Source organism: Choloepus didactylus, chromosome 3 (assembly GCF_015220235.1).
Source record: "Choloepus didactylus isolate mChoDid1 chromosome 3, mChoDid1.pri, whole genome shotgun sequence".
NCBI classification, from domain to species: Eukaryota; Metazoa; Chordata; class Mammalia; order Pilosa; family Megalonychidae; genus Choloepus; species Choloepus didactylus.
The window spans coordinates 129993644-130016880 of record NC_051309.1 but is presented as its reverse complement, the minus strand read 5'-3'; the positions used below and the strand labels follow the sequence as shown (position 1 = coordinate 130016880).

The following is a 23237-nucleotide window of genomic DNA, read 5'->3' as shown; positions in this document are numbered from 1 at the left end:
GATCTCAAAGTCTGAAGCTTAGAACAGCACAGTAACCAGAAGCATGACTGATAACTGGATTTTTGAGGAACCAGAAAAAGCTACTTCATTGTTACATTTTTGCTGTCTTGGACTCCTTACTTTCCTGATTCTCCATTCATTGTCAGAATCTGGTTTGTACCTGCATCTTTCTGTTTGCTTCCCTCTTGCCCCTCTGATCATTCTTATTCTTACCAGCTAAAGAGCACAAACATTAGTCACTTTTTACTTTTCAAGCAAAGGAGTGCAGTATGTATCAATATGTGTATATGTGCATGTTTGTGTGTATTTAATATCTACTCTGCCTCTCAACTTTTAACCATTAGATTGTATCAGAATCTCCTGAAAGGTAGATTCCATGTCTTCTAGGTCATTCTTACAATAATATTTTACAGTAACAAACAAGTTGACTAATTTAAATATTTATATAAATAAATGTCTTCAGGAAGTGCAGAGAGCCCATCTCAGACTTATGCAGCTATAACTCTCCAGTTAAAGATACTCTTACCTGAACTGAGTGGTGTTGAGAGAAGAAAGGCCGTTCTGTAAAGTGGTGGTAGCAGTTAACTTTTGGCCAACAGTTACGTGCAGGCACTGTGCTCCATAGTGCTCTCGTGGTACTCATTTAATCCTTGCCACAACCCTACCAGCAGAGGTACTAGAACAATGCCCTTGCTATAGATCAGAAGAGACCATGAACAAGAAAATCCAGTTCATCCTCTGGCTTCCTTCAGGCTGGAGGTAGGAGAGAAGGCTGTGCAGAGACTGAGGGGAGTGATTCCAAATGTATTTTGTTTTTTATCCTTTCTCTGACTCTTCTGCATATTGTCCTGAACCTGTTTTTTCCTGCACTGGGGCCTCAGGAATGGATTAGTTTTCATATTGGACATCTGGGCAGGGAGAAAAAGTAGATTTTGGCAGAAAATGGCCTTATGACCCTTCCTCACTGCTACCTACCTCCCCCTCTTCAGATCTTCGTTAAAAACTAAGCTACTTCATTTACATCTTTTCCTTTAAAGAAAAACTTAGTTGACGTGCCAAATCCTGCAATTCTCATATTTTTCTTAAAATGTTTTCTTTAAGGAGATTTATCAAAACAACAGGAATCTTGGTGGTTTTACTCTGAAAGCTAGAGAGTTTAGAAACAAGGCAGACTTCTAATGCTGAAGCTTTTTCACTTTCAACTGTAAAAGGTGTGTAATGGTTTCTACACATGTTTATGGGGATGAAACAATTGAAGTATTTTTTTCATATCTGGCAAAGCATGACCAGCATGTTGAGGGTCCTCTGAAACATTTTGTCTTTTGATAGAGTAACAGTAAAGGCAGATTCAGCCTCTTTGCCTAATAAGTGACCATTATTGGCATATTTCTTCAAACAGATACTTGTATTTTTGAAGAAATATTTTGTATTCTTAAATGAAACTATCTGAACAGCATACTACTATGAAAAGTAAAGCTTGTAAGATCAGACTCAGTTCACCTCTTTACTTATGGTCTATGAATAAACTCAGCAAAATATGTTGTAAAAGATATACAGAACATGTTTAACCTAAGTATTATCAGTATCATCATCATAGATCTTTCTTCCCCTCTCTTTCTTCCTCTCTCTCCACATGTATTCATAAATAAACATGAACACATGTACATAAATATAAATATACACATACATGCTTATAAATGAGATACAAATTTAAATTAATTTTTGTTTGAGTATTGTGGACAACATCTTATTGTCTTGAATTCACGTGGTATCAAGAAAGGCAGTTTTACTCTCCTGGGGAGTATTAAGAGTAAAGAGTTCCGTAATGAATGCCATTAGAAGACTTTTTAAATTACATCGATTACATAGGACTTCTAAAATACCTGGAAATCCTATGCCCACCTGTTGCTTACTTGTACTTGCTTCTTACAGACTCCCCTTTACTTGGTGAATCATGGAGAGAATGGACCTGTCAGATGCAACAGATGCAAAGCCTATATGTGCCCATTTATGCAGTTCATTGAAGGAGGAAGAAGGTATCAGTGTGGATTTTGCAACTGTGTGAATGATGGTAAGTAGCTCTTAAATATTACTCTTCTTATAATAGGAAAATCAGACCTGATTTTATAGTCATTCCTTCCTCGAAGGAATTCAACAAGAACATGCTCCATTTGGATTATCCAAGCTCCTTTTAGCCTTACACATCCCCATGAGCCCCACATGGAAGCTGCAGTGTTTCTTATAAAAGAAAATTCAAAATTAGAAAAAAAAATTCATTTCTCAATTCCCTTCCATAAAATGTGACATTTTACCCTGTGTATACAGAGGATAAACCTGAGATACCTTTCCTCTTCCATCATTCCTCAGGGTTATTCTTGAATATGAGCTCATTGATATTTAGGAAAAGCTTAGTTCTAACTAAGGGCTTTAACACATATAGATTTTTTTTTCCTCTCCCATATAAATGCTGGATTGTTTAGAGAGGAAAGAGCATTATTACAAAGGGCTTTTCCAAATTCATTATATTTCCAGTTTCATTTCAGTATGAATTTACTAAGTCATACCACAAAAACCACAAATTTGCTAGAAGTTCTCACTTTTATTACACCTATAATGTCTCTTATAATGTTTCTATGTTTTTAAGTCTTTGGTGTTAAATAAAACATATACTCAGGCTGAGAACATTCCCATATTCATTTACGTTTCAGAATTTTTCCAGAACAGTTTATGATGCTAACTAAAGCATGAGTTTTCTATATGCTTCTCTCTGTTCCGTACGTTCATAGACATTTGTCCCTGTGGTTAATTAGATCTAAAGAATGAATAAGACTCTTTCTGCCCTATTGACAGTCGAGCTCAGGCACAATTTCCTGCCTATGTAATTGCATCATGGCACCTCTGATGGGTGAGTGCTTCTCGTTTCCCCACAGCCCCTCCCTTCTCACCCTCCATTATCACAGCCCATGGCTTTGCCCAGCTTGGAGTGCTGGAGACCAGCATTGTGAGTTTCTCTCATGAATACCTTTTGTCAGTTCTTAAAAATGCCACATGTGGAGGTGAATCATAGACTTCTGGCCTTACCACAAAGACCATGGCACGGCATCTACTTAGTGGAAATTAGATAGACCAGTGAGGCCAGATTTTGTTAGCTCTCCACCCTCACTTCTCTTTCCAAGGAAGAGCTCACTCTTTCATCCTGGATGAAATCTGCAACCAAATCTTTGGATATCACTAAATCCTTAGATATTGCTAAATCATTTATCATTAAATCTTAGTACCTGGATTTTAGAAACCCTATAACAATTCACTTCTGTATGCTTTAGTTTTGGGGTGGGGTGTCAGAGTCATGAGAAGACAGCCTCTCCAGGAGCATTTGGATGAAGTCCTCCACCTGGGTCAGTTTCCTGGTGTCTTCACTCAAGGCTTCACCTCACTTGGAGCAACATGGTGTGAAAAAACACCTCAGGTTCTTGCCAAGACAAGGCTTGTATCTCCACGCAGTAGATTCCATTCCTGTGGGTATTCAGTGCTAGGAAGCTGCTATGCTCATTTTCCAAGACAGTTTTATTCACATTAGGCTCAAATATTTGTGCCCACAAGGAAGCCAGGCTCCCTTAGATTAAAGTTGACACCTGCATTCTTCATTTAGGTTTAAAGAAGTCAGAGATTTGTTGGAGTTAGAAAGAATTCAGCAGGCTGGGTCGCATATTCTACTCTATTTCCCTGCAAATTGTCCAGAGGTTGCCCAGTGGGAAGCATATGAGGTCAAAGGGCATGCAGGAAAACAGGTGGCATATGGCAATGCATAATTTATGGTGTGACTTGAATTTCTGTTTATAAAGCATGGTAGATAGTATTAAATGCTAAAATATATAAAATTAATTAATGTAAAAGAGCAAAAAATTCATAGGTTATGCTCCGTAGAAATTACTGTATCAGACATCCCAAGACAGCCAGTACGGCATTCTCTCTCTCATCTACAGGTACAAAAAAGCAGTGGAAGTCCTTGTTAGCTTACTTAACTCAACTGGAACTCTCAATTTTCACTTCTGCAATTTTTTCAAGACATTGAATTTTTCAAATTCAGAGATCCATATGTACATTTGACTCTTATAAAACTTGTTTTAAAAGAATTGGCTAAGATATAAGAAAGTAGGAAAAAAGTCTAGTCTCTGATTTTTTTAAAGTGCAACCAAAGAAAAGAGTCCTTCTGTGATCCATGTGTTAATTGCACAAGTAAAAATAAAGAATATTCAGTTGTTTTTTTATAAGGCATTATTTCTGTAGTTTCATAAATGCAAATGTTGTTTTTTAAAAAATGCTTAAAACCGGAGCATTGTCGGTTATTCTAAATACTTCCATGGGCAGTGGCTTTAATGGCCAGTCCTATTAATCTCAAGGTGACAGAACTTTGCTTTCACAGAGATACCAGGCCATATTTGTCCAAGTGTTTAGTATGTGACTCATAAGTGTTCCTGTGCTGTTGGATGACTTCCAGGTCTTTGCCAGAACTAACCTTCTTAGACGTTTGAATCAAATTGAAGTTCCTCAGCTGAGATCTTGGTGTAGTCTTTGCCTAATACAGTAATCCTCTCTAGTCTGCAGCGCACACTTTAAAAATTAACATACAGACTCCCCATGGCTGAACATATCTCTTAATTAAAGGATAATAGATACTATAGTTAATAGTATAAATAACTGATGTATACTTCTGTTAGGTATATTGAAAATTCAAAGTTAGAAGAATCAGGACTCTCTTTTTATGAGTTCTTTAAATAGGGACAATTAAATCTGGGTTGTGACAACTTAAAAACTCACCAGTGCTCTTATCCCGTTTCTCTAGGATGATACAAATCATAAATGTTTTTTTTTTATCATCAATAACCTATAGAAGAGTCAAGAAGATTTTTTAGAAAACCCGGGTACATTCCAAGACTTACTTCTTAAATAGTGAATATTTAGAATACACTGCATTCCAGCTTTTTAAAGACTTGTTTCTCATACTAAATCCTTTCCTTCCTTAATAAATTTTAAAGACTTATTAAATTGTCTTTGTTTATGAAAACAAAAGATTTCCTCTTCTGTATTGTTTTCATTAGTTCCATCATTCTATTTCCAACATCTGGACCACATTGGGAGAAGACTGGACCACTATGAGAAGCCAGAGCTATCTCTAGGATCTTATGAATATGTTGCTACTTTGGATTACTGCAGAGTAAGTACTCCCAGGACTTCAAATATTTTTACATTGATGTCAAATTCAAGTGAATAACTTTCATATGTAAATAATTGACTCCTGATTCACAAACATTGATTGAATACCTACTTCATGCAAACTGTTTTGGGTGGGGTTATAGGGATGTAGTAATGGCTAAGACACAGATCTAGCCCTCCAGGTCATTAACATGGTGAAACTGCCAAACCATTGACCCAAGTTGTCAGTTTTAGAAACTAAAAATTGTTGTCATAAATAGAAAACAATTATTTATTTTTGTCCCTATCAGATACAACACTCTGGGTTCTTAAAGCAACAGTCCCATGTAGTAGTTTCTGCCTCCATCCTTTTGTCAACAGTCCCTGAATTTTTTTCCCTTTCAAAGCAAAACCTCAACCACTATGACCAGTAGGACTATTGACATGTTTCTGTGTCTCCCTCCTCCGTCTCAGTTGTTACCACAATGGTTTAGCCTCTCAGCATCTCCCTTGGGCTATTTCAGCAGCCTGGGATGCTTCTGGTTTCTCTGTTCTAAAATGTAATCATGAGATACTCCACTATATCCCACAAACCTCTATTTGTTCTTTCTTTTATAAAAAATTAGGTTCAAACAAGTTAAATTTCCTTACAAAACTGTTAATTGTTAGACCCCAGACTACCACCTCAGCTGTATCTTCAGTTGTGCAGAAGTCTCACCACCTACTCCAAACACATTGACCCCTTTTATAACTCCATGTCTTTATAAAAAAGATGTTTTTTTTGGCCAGAATGTCCTTCTATCTTCCTATCATATCTGTACATGCTCCACCTGGCAAATTCCTACTTACTCTTTAAACCTGGCTGAAATTCCATGTGTATGTGGCAACTTTCTCTGTCATCGTGGTAGTTTTTCTTTTTTTTTTTTTTTAACTACATCTTCTCTTTTTTTCATAGAATTTGGGCCATGTCTCTGTTTTAAAAGTTATCCCCATGGAATTTAAGTCTTCTTCCATGTCTTCCCTCTTCACAGATTCTGATACCCTTGGGGACAAGAATCTTGTCCCTGTCATGTTTATGGCCCCTACCTGTTTGGCAAAGGGTAGGCATTTGATCAATGTATGTTTAGTAAGTAAGTGAATGAATGAGTGAATGAATGAATGTGCAGATTTTTTACTATCCCCTGGACTGGCTGTTTCCCTTCTCCATCATCATAATGAGAGTGTCATTACTATGAGCAACTCGTAGGGCTTTAAAATTCTTCAGTGATTTGAAAATTATATCTTCTTGGGTATCAGATTTCAGCTAATTTGCACCATAGGTAGAATTGAAGAAACAGGGCTATTCTCACTGATTTCCTTACTTCTCCAAAAATGAATGTGTGCTACTGTGAGGTCCCCAGAAAACAGCCTCTGATCCACAGGTTTCTCTCATAAATGTTTGCTAAGGAACCAACAAACTTTGACTTTTGACTTTTTGCGTTTTACTTTTTGCCTTTTACTTAAGCAATATGCTTAAGCTTACACTTCTTCCCAAAGAGAACTCACTAACGGTCATTTCGCTGACTAGTTCTCATTCATTTTACTTGCTTTTATTATTAATTTTTCCTTAAATGCTGCGAAGAGATGTCTAGGTACACCTTACCATTTGCCAGTCAGGCAGTCAGTATGTGAATTCCTCAACAGCAGAAGTGGTTTTTAACTCTTGTTTGGCCAGCAGTGCTTAGCAAAGCCCCAAGCACAAAGTATACACGTTGAGTGCCTGCTATGAGTTTTCAGCATGATGAAGTAAAATAATAACCAGTAATGATTTTTAAATGTCATTTAAACAAATTTCAGTGATATTTGGGTTCTTAGTATAGATTATGCAGAACATTTTTCTTGACCAGAAGATTTTTCAATTGATTGGATTAAAATTTTTTTTGCTTAACGTAACTTATTGCCTTTTTAAAAGTAATGTATATGATTGTTTTACACTACATAACATTGAACTAGTTATAAAGAAAACTAGATGCTTTATTAGTTTAAAATGTTGTGAAATTTGAACATATTTTGGAAAATGTAAGAACATTTCTAGTACAAACGTTCTATTTCAGGCAAAAAGGCATGTCCTGAAGTACTAAATACTTATGTATAATTTATTTGTTCTTTCCTGCTAGTGACTCAAGGAGAATCATTAGGAAGAACATAAACATTTGAAGTTCTAATTAAATGTAATAAAGCCATTATAATTAGTAATGGAAAATTTAATCACTGATCTTTGCAACTGTGGTATAAATCTAACCAGGCTCTGAATTTCCATTTCTCTGCCAAAAAAGCTGCATTATCTTGATTTTTTGCTTTTTTAGTAGAAACTTAGGCAAAAAGTCAAATCTATTTCTGGGAAGAGAAGTCTTAGTATCTTCAAATTTTTTTATCTGGAAATATTCCAGATGTCTAGTTGATGGAAAATCTCACTCAGCAGGCAAGGAACCAAGAAAAACTGTATGTTTTTAAGAGGTTTTTGTAAACTTAATCTTCCTTTTATTATATGAAGTAGGATTCATAGTAAAAGATGCTGCAAATATCTTCAAATTTAAAGTTTAATTTGTACATGTATTTTTTTGACACCACACAGATAGAAGGAGAATTTCAGTCCCATTTTTCCCTATTCATTTTATTTTAACTTGGTACCAATTTTAGATCATAAAATTAATATTTATTGAACATTTACTGTGTGTCAGCTCTGTGCTAAGTGTTTTCCATGTAGTCCATCATTTAGTTCTCATGGTGAACACATGTGGTAAGTACCACCATCCTCTGAGGAAACTGAGACTTAGAGAACTTAAATACCAGCCTCAGGTGGTACACCTACGATATGATGGAGTCAGACTAAAAAAACCATGTCTGCATAACCACAGACCCCCTATTCTCTATCACTGTATTCATTGTGGGTATGTAGACAAGTATCTACAAAATCACCATGGGGTTACCTGGTAAAGAAGACCTCATCTTAGTCATATAACTGGAAGTTTATCATTTGTAAGTACATGGTCTATATCTGCATATAAAGTGTACTTGAAATATAAAATCTGATCCCGAACCTGCCTTTTTCCTGAATAAAAAGATAACTTCTCCACTTTATTTTAATTCATTTTGACATTTGTTGGATGCCTCACATTTCCAAGGCACTTGGCTCTGTGCTGTGAGGGATACCAAAATTAGCACAATAATAAACCTGATTTCAAGTTACTACCATCTATAGGACCAATGTGAAACGTTTATAATTATGATGTAAAGCCAAATATGACAAATGCTGTAAGACTGGAATAATCAGAGTGCCATAAGAAAACAGAAATTTAACTTATGATTTGGAAGATCAGGGAAGGCCTCAAAGAGGGAGTGACATTTGTGCTGTTTGAACCATGAGAATATTGACAGGCAAATGGAAGGGGGAACCTCAGTAAGCAGAAAGGTTTCACAGAGTCAACGCTGACCTACTCCCATTTCTTCAGGGGCCAGGCAGGCATTGTAGATGAATGCTGTGGGCTTAGCGTGGGGACTAAATTAGTTGGAGAATATATACTCCTTCTTTCCCCAAACACACTTAAATTCAAATAGTTTTGAAAACTCTTGAGCCAAACCAAACACTTTTCTGGCCAAATTCTTGACCCAGGCTCACTAAGCAGTGACTTCTGGATAGGAGATGTTTTGAAAATGGCAAGCACTTTAATTAGTTGGGGGAATGTGTATTGGGGAATAATGTGAAGTAAAGCTGGGAAATAGTTTTGAATCATAGTCTTTTTTATTTTCTACGTAGTCTACCATCACATCTTTGATCTGTTAGTTGTTTTATACATGTTTGTTAAGTAGTATTATGGAGGGTCTTGAATACCAGGCTATTAAAGAGCTTATACTTAATTCAGTAGGCCAAGAGGATAATTAAAGATTAAGGAAGAAGTTGTTTTCATTAATTTATCTGTCCACCCATTCATCCACACATTCATTCATTCAATCAACAGTTATTGATTGCTTTTTTTTTCTGCCATGCTCTGTACTAGACTCTGGGGATTCAGCAAACTTCCTGTCCTCAGAGGATGTAGGATTGTGATCTGTATTGCACCTTGGACAGTTGGACAGTTATTTCTGACAGCAATCTGTATAATAAGAGGGGAGAGATTGGAGGTGGGGGTAGTTATTAAAAGTTGATGTAGTAGTCCAAGCAAGACAAAATGAAGGTCTCAGTTTAGATATTGGAGCTCAAAGAGCCACAGAGGGCTTCATAAATAACTGATGTGGATGGTAAGGGAGATGGACATTCCACAAACAGAGATTTCAAGCTCAGGTTATTTTAGAGGATTGTGTTTTCTGTAAATTCCTTGTAGAAGGGCCAGGATAATGGCAGAAATGTTATCCAAATGTCTAAAAATTTGAATCGAAGGTGCTGGCAGGACGTTTATGTGGCGGTATAGTTAATTGGAATGTTGGCCTGGAGCGCAGAAAGAGGCTGCAATGACTTGCCTGTATAGAAGTGCTGGTTAAAACTGAGTAAATGAATGCGAGTTCCATGCTGGAGAGTATGGTGAGAGGAGAGAAGCATGTCCTTTGGAGAAGGATGAGAAAATGAAAACCAGAAACAGCTTTCAGAAAAGTGGGGGAGGAAATGATGCTGCCATGCCCTGCAGGTGAAGAGAGTGAAAGTGGTCCACTGTGCCTAAAGTTGAGATCTAGAGTGAGAGCTGGCATTTATTGCAAGTCACTGTAGTTTAGCTTGCAGTTAGGAGGTCTGTGACCTTTAAGAGAGCAGTTTCAGTAGGATGGCATGGAAAACCAGATTTTCTTAGAGTTCATAGGAGTTGGATAAGCGTAGCGGGACAAGGCAAGCTGGATGAAGAAATTAGGCACAAGATGACAAGCTCCCAGATGGTTAGGAGTAGGGATGGGGTAAAACATTGGGGGTAAAAAAGGAGCATTTCTAAAGAAAGTCCCTGGGACACATTTCTTTGTTGGTCTGATTTTGGTAAAAGTGGCCAAGTGATAATGTTTTCAGGCTGACAATTTTTAAGTACTGTAATTTTTTTTACTTCAAATGTAGGACTTTTATTAGAAGAATGTCATGTCTAGCCTTGTAATGGATATAGAATGAATCAAGAAGATAATTTTGAGACATTATCATCAAAATGTCTAATTATAATAATTTTAATACAATTTTATTTTAAAATATTTTTCCATTTTTCATAAAGTTAAAAATTAAATGAGTTTTAATTCTTTATTCTCTAGTGTGAGTCATTAAAGTTGTTTGCCCATGGCTCTCTTTTCTAAATATTTTATAAAACCCAAACTGAAGACTCACTCCCTGAGTGCTTTTTGAATATCAGCCAGTACAGGAACCAACAGTACAAAACATTTTCACAGCAGCTGCTTTGTGTTATAATGATTGTTTTAAACAGATACAGAAAAGGTCTAACATTCCATGATTACCATAAATACATAAGAAATTAGGTAAGTCTTAAATAGTATGGTACAATTTTAGAAAAGTATGTAACTACATTTTATTATATAATTTCACATCTTTAAAATTGGAAGAGTTTATAAAAGACAAGTCTGAAAATAATGACATCCAAAGTAATGAAGTTTTGCTATAATTATTGTAATACTCTTACTTGGCACAATTTGTCAGTGTTCCAGACACATTTCTTCTGATAGGCAGAGTGTCGTAAGAAAGGCCAGCCACAAAACTGTAGTTCACCATTGGGCAGTTGTAGTAATAAAATCTTTGGAGTGTTGCAAAACTGAACCTTCTCTGGTAGATATTGTAATACTGTCTAGGTCATACTCTGGTAAATAAATAGCTGCTTTTTTCACTTTTATAGCATCAGAGACTGTTCTAGAAAATGATTTAGTTCCACAGACCTAATGTCTAAATTCTAAATGAAACATCTGATAACCTCCAAGAGTTTCTTGTGAGTGTTTTAATTTGGTTATGAAATGTATATACTTTCTAATTATATTTATGTAATTTTTTGCTCTTTGTAGAAAAATAAGCCACCTAACCCACCAGCCTTTATCTTCATGATTGATGTTTCATATAGTAATATAAAGAATGGTCTTGTGAAACTCATCTGTGAAGAACTGAAGACTGTGCTGGAAAAGCTTCCAAAGTAAGGGAACTACCATTCTTTTTATAACTTAAATAATATTGCTAAATTCATTTCTTGGCCAGAAATCAAATGCTGTATGACCCATTGATATCTTTTGCTATTGAGGACATCTAGTAATTATTTATAAATCAAACAGTACCATTCTTTTGAGTCCGTATAAATCACAAGTAAACAAACTGATAAGATAGTGCTGTGGTAAAAACATTCAAAATACATTATAAAGTATAAGGAGAATCTCAACAGTGTTGTGGGATGGACCTGGGAAGCCTGTTATTCACTTTCTAAAGTGTTGATTCCCTACTTTAGAAAGTGTTGAAGAGTTTGGGAGTAGGGGGTGCCAGAAAATGGAACTGTCACCTAATGACAGAAATGGTACCTTTTGGATAAATTTCCTTCTCTTTATACGATCCTCTAACTCCTTTGCAGCTTCATTGCTCTATGTCATGTAACTTGACAGCACAAGATAACTTCACTTACCTGCCTTTGTAGAGGGCAGTACATACAGGGAAAGATGGAAAGATATTTTGGCAAACATGACTATTTTTTAAATATCTTACCATACAAACTAGTTGTTTAGGATGGGGAATGAGAACCTAGTAAGGAGATTCAGGAACAAGGAGATTCAGGAACAAGGAGAATGCCTTCCTTCATAAGAGGAAGACACGTTTAAGAAAATTAAACAGGCTAGGAAATGTTGTCTGTAGCCTACCGTGTGTAGGCTCCCTATCTCTCTGAGCATAAGCAATCTCTCATCTGGAGAGGGATTTTTTTTGAGGGTGGAGGTTGTCTTAAGCCCTTGGGATGCCGTGAGTCTTTGGTTGCCTGCTCCTCTGTATTCGTTCAGCATATCACTGCTGCCTTGGCACATGTGAAGCTCAGGCAAATGAACTCTGGACCTCCCAGGAGTAGTTTTGTTTGTATCTTGAAACTGAAGTCATAATATTCTCGATGATGGTTTGTAAAAGCAGTGGGGATGTTTAAAAAACACTGAGGCAATTTCAAACTGAATTCTACAATGAAGAATGAGCCAGGAGCAAGTTAAAGATGGTGAGATGGTGGCATGAGAAAGACATCCCAAAACTGTGGAATTGTTTGTGATTATAGTTCTCTTCCTTCATTGTTAGGGAAATTTGAGAAGAATGGACTTTCTGTTAAATGCTCTTTATATATACATATATAATAAAACTCTCTCACAGGTCTGAATTTTGAGCTTCAAAGAGAGGAAAGAAAAATACTCTTAACTTCTGGAAATGGTTTCTCTCTCTTTTCCTCTCTCTCAAATTGGTTCAAATTAAGTTAACTTATTTTCATAGACAGTTACTTCACCAACCCTTTGTTTCTTTTCAACACAGAGGTGATGTGAAACGTGTAACCTGTTAATGAGTTATGAAATCACAGACTTTTATTAGATGTCATTATAACTTTTATATTCCTTTAGAACACAGATACGTGATTTTTGCAAAAGAGAAAAGAGAAAAGTAGAAGGCTAAGGCTGGTTATTCCCTCCCACTTTTCAAGAAGTTTTTATTCAAGTCCAAACACCGTTTTCCTCTTTATTTATTTATTTTTAATCTGATGGCTTTTCTCCCCCAAAATTTATTTTGGGGCTTGTATTGTGTAACTTTATTTTTTATGATAAGATTGCCATTAATTTGATTTCCTTCTTTGAGCTAAAGCAGGTAATATGTCAAAAAACCTTTTTAAAGCACAGTCTTAAGAGTTGCGGAACATGTCTATGGCATGTTCATCTCTTAGCTAAATCTTTGAAAAGTGAAGTCCCCATTCTTCAGTATTTTACTTTGGATTTATTTCTTTGGTCTTCCCAGGTTGACAGACTTTTCTGTCTGACTTCTCTGGAACAGGAAAGAAGAGATTTGAAGTGTCTCACCTGATGTCCAGATCAAGCTACTGTTTTTTGATTGTTTTTAATGCCACTATAGCTAACATGTTCAAAATGCCTGATTTTGGAATATTCTGGCTTATCTAGTTAATATCTTCAGTGCCACTCTGTTGGATGGTGTTTCTTAGTTTCCTAAGGCTGCTTTAACAAAGTACCACAAGCTGAGTGGCTGAAAACAGCAGAAGTTGATTGTTTCATAGTTCTGGATGTTAAAAGTTCAAAATCAAGGTGTCAACAGTGTCATTCTCCCCCTGATGTCTCTAGGGAAGAATCTGTTCCATGTTTTTCTCTTGGCTTCTGGTGGTTTTCAACAATCTTAGGACTTCAGTCTTGACCTCAGTCATCAAGTGATCTTTCTCTGTGTCCAAATTTCCTCTTTATTTATGGGCACCAGTCATATTGGATTAGGACCCACCCTAATCTAGTTTGGCCTTATCTTAACTAACAAGATCTTCAAAAGTCCTATTTCCAAATGCGGTTACATTCACAGAACTGGGAGTTAGGAATTTTGGGGGAGGTATACAATTCAACCTATAACAGACAGTATTCTCCAGTTCTTCATTCTATTAAAATAATAGGGCAAATGTTGAGTGAAGGGGATAATTGAAAAGCAGAGGAACAAAAAATTTGTCCCTTATGATAAGCCTTAAGTCATTTCACACAACTTGTATAAAGTTAATATGAAGAGAGGCTGAGAATTAGTTTTCTTCTGCTGGATCTGATTTAATGAGACAGTTACACTGTTGAAGACGAAAATTTTAGGACAATTCTTTGTTTTTCAAACAATCTGTTTTTAAAGTATGTTCCCATGGAGACAAGTACTAACATTTTGCAATAATGTGAGATATTCTGATTAAATGCTTTTTAAAAATGTTAATTTATATTTTAAATGAACTCTATAAATCCCAAGATACCCCTTTCCCATAGCATGAAAATATCCAAATCCAAAAGGAAGTAACAATCCAGGTTCTTTTCTGTTGTTTTTCTTTTGTGCCTTTTGACTTAGTTGACTACAGATTAACTATTAAAGGAGAATAAAAGTCCTTCATGATTTTCTGGGCATTTTTCACCTTATTTAATAAAAAGTTTCCTGGTAAATGGGAGCTTACCCAGTGATGTGCTGTTAAAATGGCTCTCAAATAAATAAATATAACCCCAATTTGTAGCATTTTCTGATTTCTGGTGTAAATACTCCCATCCTGACTGATTTTAATCTACTAAGGTTTTGTCACTAAATCAGAGTTGAGAAGAGAGATATATACAATCAGCTTACAATTTGTTTTCTAATTTGCCATCCCGAAGACAGTGTTTCATCATCACAATAGTCATTTGGGGAGCAGAGGTCATAAGACTAGGACCCTGTTCTTTATTGGCTTATAGTCAAGTATTCATGAAATTTTAACTAAAAGGAACTACATGCTAAGAGTCAAACAAGAATGATTTACAGGTATTTAGAAGAGGAAATAACATCTCGCTGATGCATCAGGGGAGGTTTCACAGAAGAACAATTTATGCTTGGTCTTAGAGAATAAAATTCTGATAAATAGGAAGGGGAAGGGGAAAACATGGATGCTATAATATAGTGGTGAGTTGCACAAAATCATACAGCTTGGTATACTGGGTGTGTGTGTGTGTCTGTGTGTGCCTACTCAGAAAGGATAAGGATTCCCACTTCTAGAAACTTTGTATCAGAGTCCAGAATATAAACCTTTGCCAAATGTTTTTCGAAGGAATTATTAGGATCTATTTAAACTGCCATCCCATGTATCAAGGCCACAATGTAGAACCAATTCCCTCAAATAGTAAAGGGAGTAGAGAAGAACTACAACAGAGTTTAAAGTCAGTACTTCACCAGCCTATACTCTGCTGAAACATCAAAGAAATAGGGAAGTCTGCAGTGGGATCAGCAATTTGAACTTCAAATAATTTCATCTAGATATTTCCATTTTCCTTTCTCTTCTCCTCAGCTAACTCTGCCATGGGCAGAATTCAGAAACTGGACAATAAAATTATCCCTTAGGCAAAATAGGTTTTACTGTCATCTAAGTTTCAGTTAAAATGGCATATTTCTCTTGTGGCTATTTTGAACGCTATTTTATATCCACAGTTGAAAATTAGTGAGAGCATCAGTAGTGTCTAGGAATTTTTATTTTGGAGAGAGAGAGAAAAAAAAATAGAACCAGTGTAAAGTACTTTGGTAAACATATAACTGGAGTCTAGACCACTAAATTCTGAATATACTTAGTATAGACTGGAATGAGACTACTCATGCCTTTATAGTCCTTTCAGGAAGATTAAGGTCTTGGTTTGGAATCCCTCAAAAAAACAAAAAAAACCACTTTTTCTTTTCTTTTCTTTCTTTTTTTTTTTTTTCAACAGTTTGATGCTTTTGTTGTTTTTGTTTATTTGTTTGTTTGCCTTGCCATGACCATCACCAGTGGTTACTTAATAAGAAATACATCATCAATTTATAAAAGTGATTCTGTTTTTATATTTATACTATATGTTTATATATTATAGTTCTCCAAATCTAGCCCATTTCTATTAAGATTCTTTAGAATGTATAAGAAAAGAATCACATACACGGAGCAAGTCCTTACTTGATAAAAATAGTTGTCCTGTTAGTAATCTAAGTGTGCTTTTCTCTTGCTTCAGATATTCCATTTGTCCTTTTGACCTGGTGACTTCCAAGACAGTTTTATTTATAAAGAAAGTAATTTAGTCTAGCTTGTTCAGGAAAAAAAAATTATGATTTGCTATGGATTGAGAATAAATACATTAAAGAAATATGAATGAATATTTTCATACAATTTATTTGACTTTCTTTACCTAGATTTTCAAGATTTGTTTTCCTTGGCAATTTGTTTATTTTTCAACTAATCCCTGTCCTCCCCCACTGTGAGTCAGTACCATTTATGTTTGGTAATAGAAATTAAGACCAGGACTATAAATATGTCTTCCATATGTTTTATAGAAGGGCACACTGAATTTCAAATAGCAAACTGCTTTCATTCTAAACTTAAAAAAGGACCTTTCAAACACTTTTTTCCCCCTCATAGGGAAGAACAGGAAGAGACTTCTGCCATTCGAGTTGGTTTTATCACATATAACAAAGTTCTCCATTTCTTTAATGTGAAGAGTAATTTGGCCCAGCCTCAGATGATGGTGGTTACTGATGTTGGAGAGGTCTTTGTTCCTTTGTTGGATGGTTTCCTTGTCAACTATCAAGAATCCCAGTCTGTGATTCACAAGTAAATATCAAGTATTTTATAATTTAAATACAAATCATATGTGTTGTTAATTGCATTGTTATTTTGATTCAGTCACACACTGGCAAGGGGATTTTAAAACTTCACATTTTTTATGCTTGTGTCTTTTTAATGTACAGCTGTATCTAAAAGGAGGGATTTTTGTAATTAACTCTATCAATCCTTTCTTTTTTTCTTTTTTTTTTTAACTGGAAAGGTAATGCAAGGAGATTTCCTGCATGTGGACGAGTGTATTCAATGATGGTTATAATTACTAAAGATATAGCCACTGTTCCAAGAATTTATAGTCTTAGGAGAACAATAATGTAGCAAATAGAAAAATATCTATAAGAGATGTGATTTTGCAAATGTCCCAACGAAATCATAACTTTTGGTGCCAAACCATGTCAGGATATCAGACAATCCTTCCCTGAGAAATGATCTGTGAAATTCACCCATAGGTGTTTGGCATATGATTTTAGGCTTGTACTGTCAGTGATTTATTTCCTGAAGTTTATTAAAAATATGCTAAATATTTAAAACATATTTCTTACTCATTTCTTATAGTTTATTGGACCAGATTCCAGAGATGTTTGCAGACTCTAATGAAAATGAGACTGTCTTTGCTCCTGTCATCCAGGCTGGCATGGAAGCACTAAAGGTGAGAAGAAGCCTCTTCTAATTGCTAGTAAATAAATTTTGAAAACAGGGAGAGAAACAATAATTATAATAAGGAAGGCCTATCTACAAATGCAGGCTTCATTACATCATGTAGGTTGCTAGAGGCTATTCCAGACTTCCTCACAAACCACAAGAGGAAATGGCCAAAACCACAGACTACTCCCAGTGTTTACATTCCAGCACTGTTAGCATCTGAACAACTGATTTTGTTAGGATTTCCAGTTTAGCTCCTCCCTTTGCTTTTATATGAACTTTATATGAACCGTTTTAAAATTAGTTCAACAATATCTGAACTACTAGATATGTGAAAAAAATTCCCGTTAGCACCCTGCCCTTCCTTGGGTTTTCAAACCCGCAGAGGCAAGGCCTTGAGACAGGAGTTGTGAATGGTCCTCAGGGCCTAGCTGGATGCCAAAAGCAGATGGGAAGTTGGCCATGTTTCCAGTTGGAAAGCTGAGCCCAAATGACTCTGATCATTTTCATAGGTTTAATAAAGAAAGTAATCTGAGAAAGGCAAAATGATTAAAAACACTTACTCTCTTAATCATTACTACTTTAGTACGTAAAGTAGTCATGTAAACCATGTTGGTCCTGACAACTGGTTCTTAAAAATTAATTTAAAATTTTATTTATATTAAATTACCTTTTAAGATAAAATGGTAGTAATAGTAACAATTACAAATAACATCAACTATAGGACAGAACTGAGTTTATGAAATATTTTTACTTAAATTGCATCTAACATCATAGTTTAATTCTAGTAAAGGGATTCTGGCTTGAGTTTTTTGTTGTATAGAGTATTCACCCAGCATTGGATCAAAGTCTGCTCTGGCTGTTCTCAAAAGGCCTCAGAATACATGTTAATTTAACCTATATTTTGAAAGTCAGTTTTACATCATAAAACAATTTGGAGATGTTAGGGCTCACCTAGTGGAAGCCAATGGTGATAATTGGTTGGACTACAGGAAAGACAGGAATTCCTATTTCATTCCACATCGCTAAAAACAATTATATGGTCTAGCTCAATTTGAAAGGTTATTTTGTTCTCTCTTCCAATAAGATATTTGGAAATCCATATGTAAATCTTCCCATACATGGTAAATCTTACATGACCCTACAGTTCTTTCTGCTCTAAGAAGTTGTGACTAGGAATAATATTGTATTCATGTGCTCACACAGGATGATGAGTGCATATTCATAAGCTAATGTGTCATCAATTAAGAGAGCATAGTGAAGTGGAAACGAGAGTACAGGCCTGGCTTCCAGTGGACCTGAGTGCAGAATCCCAGCTCAACCCCTTAATTCATTTCTAAAAGAGAACAGTACTATTTTATAGCAATATTTTTCACATGGGCAGTCTCCAAGAGATCTACAGGCAGCTTGGCAGCTCTGAAAAAAAAAATAGAGCATATTTGTGTACATGGGTTCCATGTGTCTGAAATGTAATATTAATTATGATACAGGGAGAACCTAAGATGGTGGCTAGGAGAGACAGGGAAGAAAAACACCTCCTTGAAAAATACTAGGTAAAAGCCAGAAAATGACTCAGAATACCAGTTCCAGCAATGCACCAGCTGGACAAGGTCTGCTAAATCCACAGGGACTGTACACTTGGCGAAACCGAAGTCTGCATTCTGAAATGAGTGAGTGAACCTGCTGAACGTCCGGCAGCCATGCTGAGGTGTGGGGAAACCGTGGGTTGGTGTTTGGAGGCGGAGTAGTTCTTTTTTAAAAAAACCCAAAAGCAGGTGCAGATATGGCAGCGAGAACCACACAGTGAAGCGCAGAGGGAACGGGCTGTGCGAACGCCTCATTATCTGTCATGGAAAATAGCCTTTCGTGGACCCACTGCTAATTGTCTCAGAGTGGGGAGGGCAGAGGTGAGCCAAAAGGAGAAAAAAACCATGCCCCTTGCAGCCATCTTCCCGGCAGGCTGGGAGCGCTCCTGCCGGGCATCAGAGCCATGGACTAGAGCCACACCAAGGGACCCAGTGTGATGGGAAGTGTTTCCTGCTACACCGCGCACATGCCACAGTGTCAGACGTGGACAGTGGCCTTTCATACGCCCACAGCTGGTTGTCCCGGAGCTGGGAAGGTGGAGCTGTGCAAAAAGGGGGAGGTTAACACGCCCCATTCAGCCATCTTTACAGCAGGCTAAGAACGCCCCTGCACAGCCCAGCAGCCCAGGGCTTCCCTTGAGGGACAGTGCGCACTTGTGACGTAGCACAGCCTTCCACCAGCAGAGGCCCTGGAAGGGTACGGCTGGGAAGAAGGACCCACTCGGAAATCCCAGGGACTCTACGCCAATACCAAGGACTTGTGGGTCAGCAGCAGAGACAATCTGTGGCAAGACTGAAATGAAGGTTTAGACTCTTGCAACAGCCTTAAATCTCCAGGAACACCTGGGAGGTTTGATCATTAAAGCTGCCCTGCCCCCCAACCACTCAGAGACATGCCCCACATTCAGGGTGGACAGCACCAACAAAACACCCAAACTTGGTGCACCAATTGGACCCCACAAGAACCAGACCCCCACACACCACAAAGACAAAGTTGGGGAGAACTGACTTGAGGGGAATAGATGACTCTAGGACGCCATCTGCTGGTCAGTTACAGTGTATGCTGTACGCTGTAGATCTGACAAATTAGAGATTAGGGTTTGAATAATTCTTCATATCCTAAAAGAACACTATCAAGTAAAGCAAATGCCATGAGCCCAAAAACAACAGAAAATTTTAAAGCATATGAAAAAACCAGGCAATATGGATAACCCAAACCCAAACACCCAAATCAAAAGATCAGAGGAGACACACAGTACTTGGAGCAATTAATCAAGGAACTAAAGACAAACAATGAGATCATGGCATGGGATATAAAGGACATGAAGAAGACCATAGAAGAGCATAAAGAAGAAATTGCAAGAGTAAATAAAAAAATAGATGATCTTATGGAAATAAAAGAAACTGTTGACCAAATTAAAAAGATTCTGGATGCTCATAGTACAAGACTAGGGGAAGCTGAACAACAACTCAGTGACCTCGAGAACCACATAAGGGAAAATGAAAGAACAAAAGAAAGAATGGGGAAAAAAATCGAAAAAATTGAAATGGACCTCAGGGATATGATAGATAAAATAAAACGTCCAAATATAAGACTCATTGGTGTCCCAGAAGGGGAAGAGAAGCATAAAGGTCCAGAAAGAGTATTCAAAGAAATTGTTGGGGAAAACTTCCCAAACCTTCTACACTATATAAATACACAAAGCATAAATGCCCAGTGAACTACATATAGAATAAATCCAAATAAACCCACTCCAAGGCATATTCTGATTAGACTGTCAAATACTGAAGAGAAGGAGCAAGTTCTGAAAGCAGCAAGAGAAAAGCAATTCATCACATACAAATGAAACAACATAAGACTAAGTAGTGACTACTCAGCAGCCACCATGGAGGCGAGAAGGCAGTGGCATGACATATTTAAAATTCTGAGAGAAAAATTTCTGACCAAGAATACTTTATCCAGCAAAACTCTCCTTCAAATTTGAGGGAGAGCTTAAATTTTTCACAAACAAATGCTGAGAGATTTTGCTAATAAAAGACCTGCCCTACTTCAGATACTAAAGGGAGCCCTACCGACAGAGAAACAAAGAAAGGAGAGAGAGATACAGAGAAATTTAACAGACATATGTAGAACATTAAATCCCAAATCACCAGAATACAGATTCTTCTCTAGTGATCACAGAACTTTCTCCAGAATAGACCATAGGCTGGGACATAAAACAAGCCTCAATAAATTTAAAAAAATTGAAATTATTCAAAGCACATTCTCTGACCACAATGGAATACAAATAGAAGTCAATAACCATCAGAGACTTAGAAAATTCACAAACACCTGGAGGTTAAAAGTGAGGGGGAGATGAAAACATTCCCAGATAATCAAAAGCTGAGGGACTTCATCACAGTAGATCAGTCCTGAAAGAAATGCTAAAGGGAATTGTGCAGGCTGAAAGGAAGGGACACTAAACAGTTGACTGAAACCGCATGAAGAAATAGAGATTTCCAGTAAAGATCATATGGTAAATATAAATACCGATACTACTATATTTTTGATTTGTAGCTCCACTATTACTTCCTACAGGATCTAAAATAATAAAGTGTAATGATAAATCAGTGGTTTTGGACTCAATGTAAAATATGTAATTTTTGACAAGAGCTACATGAAGTTGGGGGAATGGAGGAGTATAGGGACATAGTTTATGTATCCTATTGAATTAAGTTAGTATCAAAGAAAACAAGATTGTTGTAGACTTAAGATGTTAAATTTAAGCCCCATGGTAAACATAAAGAAAATATCAGAGAATATGATCATAGAGATGAAAAGTAGAGTATGGGTTATGAGAAGTGGGGGAAGGGGCAATGGGGAGTTAATAAGAAATGAGTGTGGGGTTTCTGTTTGGGGTGAAGGGAAATTTCTAGTAATGGATGGTGGGAACGTGATGGCATTGCAACATTGTGAATGTGATTAATCCCACTAAATGGAATGCTTGGGAGGGGTTGGAATGGGAAGATTTATGCTGTAGATATGTTCCCACAATTGAAAAAAAAAGACAGTCTAAATAGATAATGACAATTAAATGCCATAGATGATCCTGGACGAGATCTAAGAATAGAGGAGAAAAGGCTCGAAAGGACACAACTGGGACATAAGGAAAAAAATGAAATATAGAATGTAAGCTTTATATCAATGTTAAATTTCTTGAACTTCTTAACTACACTTAATGTGATTACATAAATGAATATTCTTGTTCATAGGAAATGGGTATGTGAATTACATTATTTGTTCAAGGATGTGTGCAGCTTGTTCTCATATGTTCAGAAGACAGAGCAATAGATGATGGATGATAGGGAGGGAGGGAAGGAGGGAGGGAAAGAAAGAAATGGTAAAGTGACAAAATATTAAAGTTGGTAGATTGGAGTATTGGTGGAGGAGGGTTGGGGTATGCTGGAGTTCTGTGTATGGGGTTTGTATTATTTTAGCAACTGTTCCTGTAAGTTTCAATTTATTTCCAATTCAAAAAAAAAAAAAGAGGAAAGGGGGTGTGCCGGTTTGGATGCATAATGCCCCCCAGAATGCCATGTCCTTTGATGCAATATTGTGGGGCAGACATATTAGTGTTGATTAGGTTGGAATCTTGGATTTGGTTGTTTCCATGGAGATGTGACCCACATAGCTGTGGGTAATACCTTTCATTAGATTATTTCCATGGAGGTATGGCCCCACCCATTCAGGGTGGTCTTGATTGATTTACTGGAGTCCTATAAAAAGAGCCATGCAGCCCAGATGCTTGTAGCAGCCAAGAAAGGCATTTTGAAGATGACCATTGTGTTAGGGTTCTCTAGCAAAACAGAATCAACAAGAAATATCTATAAATATAGGATTTATAAAAATGTCTCACACAACTGTGGGTATGCACGAGTCCAAATTCCATAGGGCAGGCAGCAAACTGGCAACTCCAATGAAGATGTTCGATGAACTCCTCAGGCAACGAGCTGGCAACTTCGATGAACATGTTCGATGAACTCCTCAGGAGACAGACTGGCAACTTCGATGAACTCCTCAGGAAACGCTTTGCTGGTCAGCCAAAGAAGAAGTGAAGGTCCTCTATCTGTCTTGCTTAAAAGTCTTCAACCGATTGGATTAAATCCAGCTGACTGCATTCTCTCATTATGGAAGACATGCCCTTCCTTGACTTTGTCAGTCACAGCTGCAGCCCAACTGACTGATGATTTAATAAACCAGCTTGATGGTTTATTAACCAGCCACAAACATCCTCGCAGCAACGGTTAGGCCAGTTCTTGCTTGACCAGACAGCTGGATACCATCACCTGGCCAAGTTGACACATGAACCTAAACATCACAGCCATTGAAGATAGACTTTTACTACTCCAGAGTTTGCCTGAAAGAAACTAAGAGAATACCCCCAGATGCCCAGAGAGAAACATCCTGGGAGAAAGCCATTTTGGAACACAATCTGAGAACAAAGGAAGACGCCAGCCATGTGCCTTCCCAGACAGCAGA

At 36.9% G+C, this 23237-nt stretch overlaps 1 protein-coding gene across 2 annotated transcripts in view; it reads left to right on the top strand.

Annotated features, from left to right (window-relative positions):
- The window catches only part of SEC24D (SEC24 homolog D, COPII coat complex component), a 113804-nt gene that overhangs the window by 54502 nt on the left and 36065 nt on the right, over positions 1–23237 (top strand). For both annotated transcript variants that reach the window (XM_037830552.1, XM_037830553.1), the window contains exons 9-13: positions 1933–2071; positions 5100–5215; positions 11206–11330; positions 16290–16481; positions 17046–17139. In XM_037830552.1, coding sequence (XP_037686480.1) covers positions 1933–2071; positions 5100–5215; positions 11206–11330; positions 16290–16481; positions 17046–17139 — 666 coding nt within the window. The remainder of the gene's footprint in view (positions 1–1932; positions 2072–5099; positions 5216–11205; positions 11331–16289; positions 16482–17045; positions 17140–23237) is intronic.